Below are 14,627 nucleotides of genomic sequence, written 5' to 3' on the forward strand. Positions count from 1 at the left end.
CTGTGTACGATATCAAGAGTATCTGAAATGCGAATTCCACGGTCCAAGAGGGAAAGAGCCGTCTTTCACAAACTGCTGTTCTCCTCTTCTTCTGAAGGGAAATTAGTGTTCTAGGAGATTAAGAGTCCCTTCGTTAATGAAACCTGAAGTCCCGTTAAGCCATGGCAAAAAGAGAAGTGGTTTTCCAAGCCAAGTCATCCGTTGGAGTTTGCAGGGTTGAGGGCTGTATTCACAGAGCAGCTGGCAATGCAAATAGCTTTGAATCATCATCTTGGCTGTCCTTCCTCAATTCTCAAAGCTGTTTGTTGCCTTTGTAAATAGCAGTCCGTTAAGAAGAGGTTCTTCCCTGTGAGAGCAGACTGCTGTCCTGGGACAGGACCGAGTGGAAGAGTCACTATGGGAGAAGAGGTCTTAAAACGCGCCTCTCTGTTTTTTTTCTTGTGATTTAGGGATCATAGACGCTATTTCTATGTAAACGAGCAGTCGGGCGAGTCCCAATGGGAGTTCCCAGATGGTGAAGAGGAGGAAGAGGAAGGCCAAGCATTAGAAAATAGAGCAGAAGCTCTACCTAAGCAGGTTCTGAAAGAGAAAACTGGCTCCGACACAAACTCTGGGGAATCCACTGAGAATGCCACAGGTAAGGCCACATGTTTAAAGGGGAAGGGGTTGGCGAGCGCCGCACTGGGAGTGGAGTCCGTTGTAATTACCAAATGAAATGCAGTAGCTTGGCTCAAAAAGAAAGTGCCTAAATTGGGCTGGGCAAAGCAACTTTCAGCACGAGGTCAGCTCGTTAAACGAAGAGAAGATTCCCGGCAAGGGAGCCGTTTCAGCGGAGGAAACAGCCTTAGACTGGAGGTCCAGTCGCCAGTTGCATCCTGTCGGTTGGATTGGTCAACTGGGCAATGGAGCAAGGCTGTGTCAAGTGTCCAGCTTCGTTATGTGAGTTGCCGTGTTTGATGCAACAGAGAACCTGGATGCTGAAGGACTCTCGATTGTCTGGGAGTACAGGTATCTGTTATTACTTAGAGCAATCCCTAAGGCTGTCTTGGAGAGCCTTGATTTTGTCCCAGAAAAAAGCAAGAACACAATAAGATTATATAGGCCGTTTGCTGCTCGACAGCTAAGTATTAGAGGTTTCCCCCAGACCTTGAAAACGATCCATAGTTCATATGCCTTGGACAGTTGAAAGCATAGCCAGAAGTTGGTGACAGCACAGATTTTGAGTGGAGGATTCAGTTGAACCCTCCCGCCTTAAGGGACAAGGAATTAGGAAGTCGACCGGAAGGTTAGTTTCCGAGCAACCTCAATAGCGGTGCTACGTGTCACATTAAAGACGTGCAACCCGTTAATGCCTTTCAGTCTATGCAAAAAAGAATTAGATGCGAATCTGCTACAAATCTGATGGATAACTCTTCTGGGGGTGGCTGGGGGGAAGGATGTATTGCTAAAGGGAAAAATAGCAAAGTCAGATTCTCAGTTCTTAAGGCCTGAAGAGCAATCTACTGATTTAGAAACTTGGTTCATCAAAAACCCATTTCATTGGGCCAGTCGTGTGACCAAAGAATGGCACTATTGAGGGTTGGCCATGCCACTGCAACTTAAGATGAGCAAAGGAGATACTGCAAGAACGTGAAGAACAATTTAATGGTGTCACACGGCAGTTAAAATTTCAGCAAGGCAGCAGTGGCAAATGACATTCTGCTAAGTAGCAGAGAAAATGAAAATAATTTAACCAAAACAGGGTTCAGCTTCCAAGGTTCCAAACAGCACGGCGTAGTGGAAAAAAGCACCAGCCTGGGAGTCATGTCGTGGGTTCTAATCCCCGCTCCGCCACTTGTCAGCTCTGTGACTTTGGGCAAGTCACTTAACTTCTCTGAGCCTCAGTGACCTCATCTGTAAAATGGGGATGAAGACTGTGAGCCCCACATGGGACAACCTTTCATTCATTCATTCATTCAATAGTATTTATTGAGCGCTTACTATGTGCAGAGCACTGTACTAAGCGCTTGGAATGAACAAGTCGGCAACAGATAGAGACAGTCCCTGCCGTTTGACGGGCTTACGGTCTAATCGGGGGAGATGGACAGACGAGAACAATAGCAATAAATAGAGTCAAGATCTATTCCCCCCAGCGCTTAGAACAGTGCTTTGCACACACTAAGGGCTTAACAAATGCCATCATTATTATTAAAATGGAGATTGAGAGTGTGAGCCCCACGTGGGACAAGGGATTGTGTCCAGCCTGATTTGCTCGTATCCACCCCAGGGCTCAGTACAGTGCCTGGCACAAAGTAAGAGCTTTCTAAATACTATGGTCATTATTACTATTATTGGAAAGTTCTGGAATCTGCAACCCCAATAGCTAAAGCAGATTAATGTAGGGGATTAATGTGAAGGGCTTGGCGCATCTTTCGGTGCACTTAAAGTAATCCCAACAGCAGTTTAGCCCCCAGATGTAAGGTATTTTATGGCATTTAAGTGCTCAGTGTGTGCCAGCCGCTGTACTTAAGTGAAGATAAAAGCCAATCAGGTTGGACTAGATCCATGTCCCACATGGGGCTCACGGCCCCATCTCCAGTCTACAGATGAGGTAACTGAGTTATGGAGAAGTTGTGACTTGCCCAAGGTCACATAGCCGACAAGAGGTGGAGCTGGGATTAGAATCCAGGTCCCCTGACTCCCAGGCCCGGGCTTTAACCCCTGGGCCACGCTGCATGTAACTGTACTGTACTGCATCTTTGAATGTTTTGTATATTAAAAGTACTGCTAATACCAAAGTACTTGGACAATAACTGAGGTACAAAAGGAAATAATTTATCTCTTGAGAGGAGAAATGAATTTCAAGAGAAAGCCAGGGTAGGAATTCAAGGATCCTTTTTCAGAAGGTTGCTTTTAGACATCACAAAAGAGGTGGGCAACCTTAAAAAGAGTATGGTCTCTAACGGTGGGAAGTCTGTCTCAGACACTGAAAAGTGAAAGTAGTAAAGCATAGACCAAAGGCAAGGATCTAGTTACTATTGGCCGAATTGGGAAGTCGTCAGATCATAACAATTTAGAGCCTTAAATGGCTAAGAGATTGAAATTACATTGCAGTGTTATCTACAGCTTCCCTGGAAATGGAAAATTAATTCTTTTCTAATAGTGGTAGTGACCACTGAAACACATTCTTCCCCAAATACAGGGAAGATATTTTCTGCTAGACAATATCTGCACATCAGTTGCGGTCTAAGTTGACACAGCTACCTGATTTTAATTGTCGTTGTCGTTTGTAGATCGACTAAGTGAAGGTCTGACATCATTTTCTAGAGTAATTTAAGTGACCACTGAACTGTTTCTTCCTGTATGGTCGGTTCCTTATTCAACTGTCAATTTTGGATTATAGTGCTTTTAATTTTTTTCCTCCTGTGTTCAGTCAGAGGATTCTGGATTCAGTCACCCAACTCTTTCCCTGATACTTTGAACACTAGAAACTGTAAGCTCATTGTGGGCAGGGAATGTGTCTGTTACATTGTTATATTGTACTCTCCCAAGCACTTAATACAGTGCTGTGCACACAGAAAGCACTCAGTCAGTATGATTCACTGACCCTTTGCCTCTGCTATCTCCTCAGCTTCCTAATGATCCACTTATTACTTTCAGGGGATCATAAAGAAGTAAATATATTGAAGGTGTGCTGGTGGAACAAGCTTTTTGGCCATAAGACTGCTTTCTCACTTAGAAATATACAAGAGCTGGGCAAGCAAACTGAATCTGTGGGCTCTCACGACGAAAACGAAGGAATGAAATAAATGAAAATCGTCCTGATGGAAGAGTATTGCCCATTATGGCTTATTGATTTTCTGTGGACTACTGTCAGCTGTTGAAAATCTGAACCAAAAGTTTGAGTGCTCTTCTGCCACATGCATATTAAGAACAAGCTGCAGCATGGCCTATTAGATAGACCAGTATGGGCCTGGCAGTCAGAAGGACCTGGATTCTAATCCTGGCTCCACCATTTGTCTGCTGTGTGACCTTGAGCAAATCATTTAACCTCTCGGTGGCTCAGTTAATTCATCTGTAAATGGGGATTAAGGCTGTGCACCTTAATGGACTGTGCCCAACCCAATTTGCTTGTATCTTCCACAGCACATAGTACAGTATCTGGCACATACTAAGTGCTTATGAAGCAGCATGGCATAGTGGATAGAGCACAGGCCTGGGGAGTCACAAGGTCATGGGTTTTAATCCCAGCTCCACCACTTGTCTGCTCTGTGGCCTTGGGCAAGTCACTTCACTTCTCTGTGCCTCAGTTACCTCGACTGTAAAATGGAGATTGAGACTGTGAGCCCCATGTGGGACAGGGACTAAGTCCATCCCAAATTGCTTGTGTCAACCCCAGCATTTAGTACCGTGTTTGGCGCATTGGTAAACGCTTAACAAATACTCTCATTATTAACAAGTACCACTCTTATCAGATGTCATTTCAAAGAGCATTACCAAATCAAAGACTTGGAGAAAGTTGCTGTTGGCTACCCAGGATTGCTTTCCATATATTTGTCTGTGAAAACAACTCTGTAGTGTGTCACCAGTGAAAATTCAGCACAAAGAGTGTCCTGAGGTCAGATTATCGGGTGGGGAGTTGGCTCCACCAACCTTTGATTCCCATTTCAGAAGTTTGTAACTCTTAATTCCTAGCTTCACTGCTTGCTATGATTTGGCATATTAATCTTGGGGCTCAGAATAGCAGAAATTCTTTCGTGAAGGGTAATTGATGTTCCTAAACAACTTCATGGTGGCAGGAAAGGTTAAATGCCTGTGGAAAACAAAGTGCTTGGGGGAAAAAAGTCAAGCTTCTCATGGGTATCAGCACTTACCCCCATATTCAGTTTTTGTACTCATAATTTCTCATCTGCTGGGTCCCAGAATCACAGCCATGCAAATGGAATTTTCCTTCCATCCAAAGTCTCATGCCTTCCAGATCTGGCGCAGAGGCTTCCTTAAATAGTCCTGACTGGCAGACTCAAAGTTTGTTAAGTAATTGCAGTATTGCTTTCCTGTCAGCTTCCATATGACACAGGCCAACCTAATCCATCAGTGTCTGTCTAAATTTTACCAAAAGTACCATATCCCTTTTCTTACCATAGCTGCCTAGGCTTCGCTGGACACTACCATTGTCTATTTTTCATAAATTTGTGCTATCTGTAATTGAGAATCTTTAACACCGTTATTCCACGATGTATTTACATCTTAGTTGTTGTTGGCCTCTTTAGCTCAAATCATCCAGACACCAATGTGGTATGTTTGTACTTGTACTGGTGGGGGGGAATTCATTTCTCTGATAATAAGCCCCTCATCGTCATTTCTGTCGTCAGTCATCCTAGCTCTGACCTATCACAATTTGGATGTTTGAGTAGATTTGGGCTGGCCAAAGTTCTATCTAACCTGAGCAGAAATAGGTTAGTATACAACCCAAACTAAACTGTAGCCTGAAAGATATGTATTTCAGATAGAAGCACTTTGCTGAGTCCTCCTGGAAACAATAAAGACTTTCACTAATTGACCAAGCTGATACCCAGAGATACGAAAGTTGGATGGCTCTCTGAAATCTTTAAGCTAGAGAACTGTTTTCTTAGTTGTCTACGCATTCACTTTGACTTGATACAGACAGTAAACTATTGTGAACTGCATAGCAGTCATATGAATACTTTTTTCCTGTGCCTTTCACCCAGAAAATCATAAATGTCTTTGTCTCCCACAGATCTCTTATTAGAAAAGCACAGTAGTAGCTGTTAAGTGATTGAATGTCAATATTTTGAATGAAAATAGATTTTTCTCTGAACTGTATAAATCACGCCAGGGCACAGTGTCCCCACCAACCCAAAAGCGTACAATCTAGGCTTTATGTTAGATTCATGAACATTACCATTTTGAGCCCCATGTTTAGTATTGAATGAATGCTTGGATTACTGCTTTTGATGACCATCAAACTGTTAACAGGTGAATGCTTCTGGATCAACTCCATGAGAGGTGAGACTTGAGCCTCGTTTGAGAGTTTTAGGGCCTCGGGACTCTCTCTGTCACACTCAGTACCTCTGGCTGTGGGAGGACATCCCTACTGTTCTGACTTTCCCTAGTGTCCGTAACCTGGGGCCAAAGACAGAGACTGGTCGCATTGAAGTTGAGTACCGTCCTCGGAAAAGAATTTAAATTCACTGTGGGAGTGGGGGGGGGGGGGGGGAGGGGGGGGGGGGAAAAAATTGACTGAACTAATTAGAGGGGCTTATGACTGTTTAAAATCTGAGTGCCCCCGGTGTCAACAGATTCTGAGCGGGAGGGTTGGCGAGATGGGGTGGCTTTTAGGGGAGACTAGAGAAGTGTTAGGAAGGGGGAATAGTGCGAATAGTTTGGGAACGTTGGTTAACCATTTGGGCTTTGCACAGTAAGCTTAGAACTGTGCAGTTTGATAATTATATTGCTCAGTAAGCAGTGCCCTGTTCTGTCTGACTTGCATTTACCTTCTCCAGGTTCTCTTTGTAAAGAGTCATTTTCTGGCCAAGTCTCTTCAGCGTCCCTTGTGCCACTCACTCCATTTTGGACTCTCCTTCAGTCATCTGTCCCTGTGCTCCAACCTCCTTTGCCCTTGGAAATGCCCCCGCCGCCTCCACCTCCTCCAGAATCACCTCCACCTCCACCCCCACCTCCTCCTGGAGAAGATAGTGAGATCCAGGAAGTAGAAATGGAGGATGAGGAAGGTGAGGAGCCTCCTGCCCCAGGAACAGAAGAAGATACTCCTTTGAAACCTCCTGTCCGCCCAGCAGTAATCAGTAGCCAGGTGAGTGGTTCTTCCCCCCCCCACTCGAGGGCCTCTGGGTATTTAGTACTTTGCAAACCTTCAAATGGGATAAGTTGCCTAATCTTAGGAAGCAATGTAGTCCACGTTTTGGACACCAGTGATTTTAAGAGAGAGCTCTCCTATCGCTGGACCCCATTAACCCGAGACGACGGATCTTTCCATTTCAGAGTTCAGCTGATTCCGTCACCTCAAGTTCCCCTTCAGCTAAAGCAGTGAAGAGAAAAGCCACAGAAATGAGTTCCGGGGCGCTTCAGAGATCAGCCACCATTGGCAGCTGCCCAGTCCTCTATAGCCAGCCAACCATTACTGCAGGTAAAAATTAGGACTGCTTAGATGTCTTTTTATAGTTTGTTCCTAAGGTAGGGTATTTCTGGAAATACAAGCAAAGAATGAAGGCCTCTTACTCTGAGCCAATGTTGAGGTATCTGGTGTTATCTGCCTCCTAGTTAAAATTTTTGCTCTTTAGCCTCTCCAAATTTAGAACCAGATGAGCTGCTACTTTCTGGGTGAGGTTGGTATTACCAGTGAGTGGCAGAAGAGTTGAAGTCCTGTCTGTTCCTGGATTTGTTCATTCAATCTTATTTACTGGGCACTTACTGTGTGCAGAGCACTGTACTAAGCGCTTGGAGAGTACAGTACAACAGTAAAGAGAGACAGTCCCTCTGCACAACAGGCTTACAGTCTAGAGGAGGAGGAGACAGACATCAAAACAAATTAACAGGCATCAATATAAATAAATATACATAAGTGTGGGGAGAGAAGGGGAAGAGCAAAGGGAGAGAATCGAGGTGTCACAGAAGGGAGGGGGAGCTGAGGAAAAGAGTTTTAGTCTGGGAAGGTCCCTTGGAGGAGGTGAGCCTTCAGTGGGGTTTTGAAGTGGGGAAGGGTGATTATTAGGATTTGAGGAGGGAGGGCATTCCAGGCCAGAGGTAGGACGTGGGCCAGGGGTCAGCGGCGAGACAGGTGAGATCAAGGCACGGTGAGAAGGTTAGCACCAAAGGAGTGGAGTGTGTGGGCTGGGATGTGGAAGGAGAAGAAGGGAGGTGAAGTAGGAAGGGGAAAGGTGATGGAGAGCTTTAAAAGCAGTAGTGAGTTTTTGCTTGATGCAGAGGTTCATAGGCAGTCACTGGAGATTTTTGAAGAGGAGGTGTGACGTGCCTTGAATGTTTCTGTAGAAAGATCATCTGGGCAATGGAGTGAAGTAAAGAGTGAAGTGGGGAGAGACAGAAGGTTGGGAGGTCAGAACGGAGGCTGATGCAGTAATCCAGTTGGGATAGGATGAGTGATTGTAGTAATTGGGAACAGTTTGGGTAGAGAGGATAGGGCGGATCTCTTGAATGAATCTCGGTGATGCGAAGGTGAGACTGACAGGATTTGGTGACGGTATTGGACATGAGGGGTGAATGAGAGAGCAGAGTAAGGGGTGATACCAAGGTCACGGGCTCGTGAGCCGGGACGGGTGGTTGTGCCGTCTACAGTGATGGGAAAGTTTGGGAGAGGACAAGGTTGATGGTAGAAGATAATTTTAGCCAATAGGGAAAGGATTTGCCGTGGATCCTCGGCTAAAATTCTTATTGCCAAACTGTCGTGGTTGGTGGTTGCCTTTTCCCCGAACAAGCCAGATTTTTCAAGGAAAACCTAATTTCAGAAGTACAATAAATAAGAGGGCTTTAGGATGAGCCACTCCTAGGGAAATGTAGTATTTCTCATCATGCTTTGCTTTTCTTTGTGGAAGGTCCTCAAACCACAGGAATTGGTCCTCAGACCACAGGGATCGTCTCCCAAGCCAGGGCCCTGGGCCTGCAGTCAAGTTACCTGGGGCTAGCCGCCACACCAGCTCTCATGAACTATGCCGAGTGTCCTGTCTCCGTTGGAGTCACTGCTCCCACGCTCCAGCCAGTTTCGGCCCGAAGCACCCTGCCTGCCCCCAGTGTTATAGACCCGCCTCAGCCGCCTCAACCGCCTCAACCGCCTCCACCGCCGCCTCCGCCTCCGTCCACTCCCAAAATGCCACCACCTGAGAAGCCAAAAAAGGGGAAGAAGGATAAGGTACAGTAGACTAAGCAGCGTGGCTCAGTGGAAGGAGCCCGAGGTTAGGAATCAGAGGTCGTGGGTGCTGATCCCGGCTCCGCCACTTGTCGGCTGGGTGATTTTGGGCAAGTCGCTTCACTTCTCTGGGCCTCAGTTACCTCATCTGGAAAATGGGGATTAAGGCTGCGAGCCCCACGTGGGACAACCTGATTACCTTCTATCTACCCCAGCGCCTAGAAGAGTGCTTGACACATAGTAAGCGCTTAACGAAGACCATCGTTATTATTATTATTGTTATTAATTGAAATGCAAAGATAATGGCAGGGAGGGAGATCTCTAGACTTTCCTTTCTATTCAACCTTTTGACTTCCAATAGGCTTTTTCCCCCAGCTCCAATTCTGGCCTCTCCTGCTCTTCGTTCTTCAATTCCACACCTATCTCAGCTTCCCCCAAGAACCTGTTCCAGCTCTCAAAAAACACAAGGGTTCTAGCTTGCAGCTGATCAAGAAATCTGATATTTGAGTGTCTTGCGTGCAGAGCATTTTACTGTGCACTTGGGAGTGTGGTGGTGACGGGGGTTTCCCCATAAGCTTTTATTCTGTCACTTCTAGAGTCTTAGTATATTTACCTGGAAGCCAAGGTGTGAGGCACTTGGCCAACTGCAGACCATGAATATGAAGGTTAGCAACTGGTATTCTGTGGCATTTAAAATTGCCTTTCGCCCAGCACTCTTATTTCCAGTGGCTATGACTTCGTCATCAGGATGTTGAGTTGCTGAATGTCAGATCTGACCCGAGGGCCACCTCTGGAACAGGTTCCAATGCTAAGGTCATTTTTGGGAATCTTTGTATCGTTCATTCGTCCCAGATGCCCGCATCATCGCTTCGGTGGCCCTGATTCCCCAGATTGCAGGACCTCCATGTTGGGAATTAAGTCTTGCCAGTTTGCTCGGGCTGCCCACCTCAAACAGGGCAGATGGAACCGGTTGAGTTCTCTGACATGCAATCTCCAGCCGCCCATGCCTCACAGCCAAAATAGCAAGTCAGTCTTATTTATTGAGCGCTTACTGTATGCCTAGCACTGTACTAAGTGCTTGGGAGAGTACAGTATAACAGACCCATCCTGTTGCGATGACTCAAACAGTAGGTGTCAACCTCCGTCTTCGGGCCGAGTCCTCTTTCCTTCCGGAGGCGTCGTTCCGGTTTTCCGAAGGGCTCGCTGAACTTGGCGCTATGGGTAAAGACAGCGTTAGCTTTGACAACGTTTTGTGAGAGGACACAGTCCAAGCGGTAGAATTTTTTGATGACCTTAAGGTGCACACCGTCTAAGAATACAGTTGGACCAGACGTTGCCATTGGGCCCCAGTTGGAGCATGACTTTGGTCTTTCTAAGAGTGGTTATCCGTTCAAAGTGTTCAACAGCACGTGCACAACATTCATTGAGCAGTTGTATGTCTCCCTGAATGTCGGCCAGTAGTGTGCAACTCCTTTGGAAATAGTAGCTCATGTTTGGGTGACGTGGCTGCAAATTCAGGAATCCACCTTCCTGCGTCCCCATGTTGGAACACATCAATAAGCTGATCACTAACATAATGGGGAAGCAGCACGGTGTAGTGGATAGAGCACAGGCCTGGGAATCAGTAGGTCATGGGTTCTGATCTCGAATACACCAGTTGTCTGCTGTGTGGCCTTGGGCAGTTCACTTCTCTGCCTCAGTTACCTCATCTGTAAAATGGGGATTGAGAGCGTGAGCCCCGTGTGGGATAGGGAAACGAGCACATTTTCAGGATTCCTGCCGATCCTGTCCACCACGAGAGACGCCCTAGATGGTTCCTTGGTTAAAAGCCTTCCCCACCATCCAGCTTGATTGTCTTGTATCTACCCCAGTGCCTCATATGATGCCTAGCACATAGTGTACGCTTAACCAATACCACCATTTTCATTGTCATTAGTCCCAGGAGACACTCTGTTTCTAGCTCTTGCACCCCCTCACTACAGTAAGATGTGGGGAGTATACCAGAAACACAAAAAGCAGCCTGTGCCCTCAGGCTTACAATCTGATGAGAGGATACAGGCAGATAGAAATCATTTTAAAATGAGAGTGGGGGAAGAATAAGAGATGGTAGCAAGATTATATAAAAACCTTTGCTTAAGTGGCCAACTCTGCATTGGCCAGCCAACTCATTTTTCTCTCATATTCTCACCCCCACCCCTCCCCAAATTCTTCACTCGCCTGTTTATTTACAGAGTAACTGCATCAAGATCCCTTTTCCCTCTAACTGAAGTGGAACTCGGGGCTTAGGCTGAATGTCGTTGTTTCTGGTCAGGGTACACAGGCTTTTTATTTTCCTATATGCCTCCCAATTGGCCCTAGAGCTTCTGCCCAGGAATTAGGGAGGGTTCTGCTGTATCCCCACCCCCCCACACCCCGAACTCCCCTTGCCATCTGCCTGAGAGGAGGGGCTGGAGAGGCCTGCAATATGCTGCCTGGTCTTTAGGGATGGCGGGGAGAGGGTTGTTCCCAGCAGGATTTTGGAGCAGACTCTTGGGTAGGGTCTGGTGATAGGTCTTCCCAAGAGAGATTTGCTCTGGGGAGATCTGCATCACAATTAATTTTCCACTAGAAAAATATTTTCTCAAATCACCTCTTGCTTAGCGTAGACCCAACTTTTGAAAGAGCATTTTGACCTTAGGTATTATGTTTCTTGCCCCCTGGATATTGGGTTTCCCATTAATTGAATAAATCTGGTGAACTCTGGCTACGTCTAAGCCTGCTAGTTTTAGTGTGACTGACAGTTTGCCTAACATTTGAGACAGGTGTTAGATTTGTGTAAATAAACACGTAACCCTGAGACAAAGGGAGTTGCTAGTATGGATTTCTCTTCTGGTTTTTTTGTTGTTTTTTTTTTTAACTTTTCCTCTAGCCTATTAATTTGGTTTTCTGAGAATCCCTGGACTAAGGCCAGATTTCCCCATTTTTCTGATCTTGCTAAGTTTCTTCCTTGTCTATTATGTTTCATAATTGTAATGGTGAAAATATTTTGGCAGGCACTTTATTACACAAATTTTCCGTAAACTTTCTCCCTGTCCTGGATCTTTCCCGGAAAAAAATTAACGTACCCAGGAAAGAGCACCCCTTCTGTTTGTCTATTTTTACATTAAATTTTCACTTTAACTTCAATGTCTGATGATTCTTGGTTTTAGGGGAAAAAGAGTAAAACCAAAATGCCATCTCTGGTGAAGAAATGGCAGAGTATCCAGCGTGAGTTAGATGAAGAAGAGAACTCCAGTTCCAGCGATGAAGATCGGGAATTAACGTCACAGAAACGAATCGAAGAGTGGAAACAACAGCAGTTAGTCAGGTAAAAGCAGCGTGGCCTAGTGGAATGAGCACAGGCCTGGGAATCACAAAACCTGGGTTCTGCTCCCAGCTCTGCCAATTGCTGTGTAACCAGGGGAAAACTAATTAACTTCTCTGGCCTCAGTTACCGCAGCTGTAAAATGGGGATTCAATACCTATTCTTACTTAGAGGGTGAGCCCCATGTGGGACAGGGACTGTTTCCAATCTACCCCAGTGTTTGGTAGAGTGCTTGGCACATAGGTGCTTAACCAGTACCTTTTTTTAAAAAAGAAAAATTAATGCTTGGTGATACAATAGTTCTTCAATCCTTAAATTATTGCTTTCACTCTACCTTCATTTTCATGAAAAAAATGGACCCTGCAAGTAGCACCATCACCAGTGAGATTGTTCAGTTTTCCTTGGCAAAATCTGGTGGACTCTCTTCATTTTGAATTAGAAAATTTGAGTTTTGGTCCCTTCTCCCTCCCATAACTAAATAGCTTTAATTGTGACTTTTGGCAAGCCACATCCATCAATCGATGGTATTTATTGACCGATCGCAGTGTGTTAACTATTTGGGAGAGTATAGTACCACAGAGTTCCTTGAAGAGTTAGGCTTTTCTCCCACACCAGTTGAGACCTATAGAAAGCTATTATCTAAGAACCACTCAAAATACCTTGGAGAAGTGGTAATGCCACTTAGACTAGAGACCTTTGGAATGAATCAATAAGTTCTGTTCTTCCAGAGGAATTCTGCACACTTTAATACCTTGAGATTAGCTGGACCAGGAAGAGAATGGAGTTTCTTCTGTAAAAGCCCCAGGCTTTTGCAGTTTCAAACAGAAAGTCAAAAATTAATCATCCAGAAGCTGCAAACGGTGACGCCAGCAGCAGTATTTTTTATGTGATAAATTGATAATGTGACTTGAAAAGAGGTGCTGTCTCCTAGAGAATAAACAGAACTGGTGGACTAATATACTTTTTGTTTTCACAGTGGCTTGGCAGAGAGAAATGCTAACTTTGAGGCTCTGCCGGAGGACTGGCGAGCTAGGCTGAAGAGGAGAAAAACTGCTCCAAATACATGAATTCACTTCTGGCATCTTTTTCTCTCCCTCTCTCTCTACTCCCTCCAGTCTCCTCTCTTTCCTCTCTCTCTCACTCTCTTTTTTTTCTTATATGTACAGTTCAAATTTTTTTTGGTACCAGTTGTACTATTGTCAATAAACTGTAAATGTTTTGAGAGAGAACATTTGCATTACACAGGTTTGAGGCAAAATATACACAGGCCAAGGCTTCACATTTGGGAGCATTTAAACATATTGGCAGTTCATTGAAGTGTGATTTCATTGGGGATCTTTGGATCGCCCCTGCCTCTCATTTCAGCTTTTGAAAATTCATCATGTCGAGACCGGTTTCTTTTGATTTAATCACAGAACTCCAAGCGGTAGGCTCCTTATGGGACATTAGGCTGATAATACAAAATCTTTTCCCGTCTGCGAATTAGGGTCCGTTTGTGATTTGAAGCTCTGCCTCAGAATTCCTACCCTGAACAAGTGCAATTAAGGAGGAAACATCTTTTAGTTTTTCCTTTTTTTTTTTTTTTTTTTTTTGGTTTTTTCTTGTTTCATTTTGGTTTTTCACCCCAGCATGCTGAAACCATGATTAGTCCTTGGGAAGTTTTGACTTCTACTGTTAGCATAAGGCTGTTGTTCCTGTTCTACACTGTTGAGGTCTCTCAAAAGCTGTTTCCCCATGTTGATGAATGACTGAACTGTGCAAAGAAGGTGTTTTCCAAGCAGGAAAAGAATGAAAAGTGACTGCTCATTTCACCTGGACTCATTAAGTATTGAATTTCAGAATTGGCTCAGAGATGGGCTTTTAATAACTTGAACTCTTTTCCTGGCAATGGGTATGTCGGGAGCCACTTTAAACCTCCATCGGATTTCATTTGATCTGGTTTCCTAAGGCGGCTGATTTTTCTCCATAACGATTCCAGTGTTGAAGCAGCGGTGCCCTTATTTCTATGTTTTATTGTAATCAGGTGAAAGTCACTTTGTTTAAACTGAAGAAAGAGCAAATTGTATTTTAAAGGTGTTTGTATTTCTCCAGTTTTTGACTTTGTAAATTTGTACATATGCACTAATAAATTCATTTTTTATACTTCCGACACCAGTCTCCCTTCTTTATTTAACTAATCTGTTTTCCGTTCATTCTGGAGTCAGCGGCGTAAGAGTTTGTCAACTTTAGGTATTGAGTTTTCTTCAGCATCACAGAGAAGACGGCTCATGATGGTTATCTTGTACAGATACAGAAAAGCATAGAAGTAACTGCAAGGTCACACTAAATCGTGTAGGGTTTTTTTTTATTTTATTTTACTGCTTCTTACATAGGAACACTGCACCATTTGGGTGAAATGAACAATTT

General features: G+C 44.7%; 1 protein-coding gene across 2 annotated transcripts in view; it reads left to right on the plus strand.

Annotated features, from left to right (window-relative positions):
• The window catches only part of FNBP4 (formin binding protein 4), a 31,058-nt gene extending 16,688 nt beyond the window's left edge, over window positions 1–14,370 (plus strand). The window contains exons 12-18 of one of the 2 annotated variants that reach the window (XM_029060089.2): window positions 450–637; window positions 5,977–6,006; window positions 6,504–6,811; window positions 7,000–7,144; window positions 8,568–8,881; window positions 12,067–12,224; window positions 13,198–14,370. In XM_029060089.2, coding sequence (XP_028915922.1) covers window positions 450–637; window positions 5,977–6,006; window positions 6,504–6,811; window positions 7,000–7,144; window positions 8,568–8,881; window positions 12,067–12,224; window positions 13,198–13,288 — 1,234 coding nt within the window. In that variant the 3' untranslated portion in view covers window positions 13,289–14,370. The remainder of the gene's footprint in view (window positions 1–449; window positions 638–5,976; window positions 6,007–6,503; window positions 6,812–6,999; window positions 7,145–8,567; window positions 8,882–12,066; window positions 12,225–13,197) is intronic. The other variant, XM_029060090.2, reaches the window with a different exon arrangement.
• The last annotated feature ends 257 nt before the right edge of the window (window positions 14,371–14,627 follow it).

The sequence above is a fragment of the Ornithorhynchus anatinus genome, chromosome 3 (assembly GCF_004115215.2).
Source record: "Ornithorhynchus anatinus isolate Pmale09 chromosome 3, mOrnAna1.pri.v4, whole genome shotgun sequence".
NCBI classification, from domain to species: Eukaryota; Metazoa; Chordata; class Mammalia; order Monotremata; family Ornithorhynchidae; genus Ornithorhynchus; species Ornithorhynchus anatinus.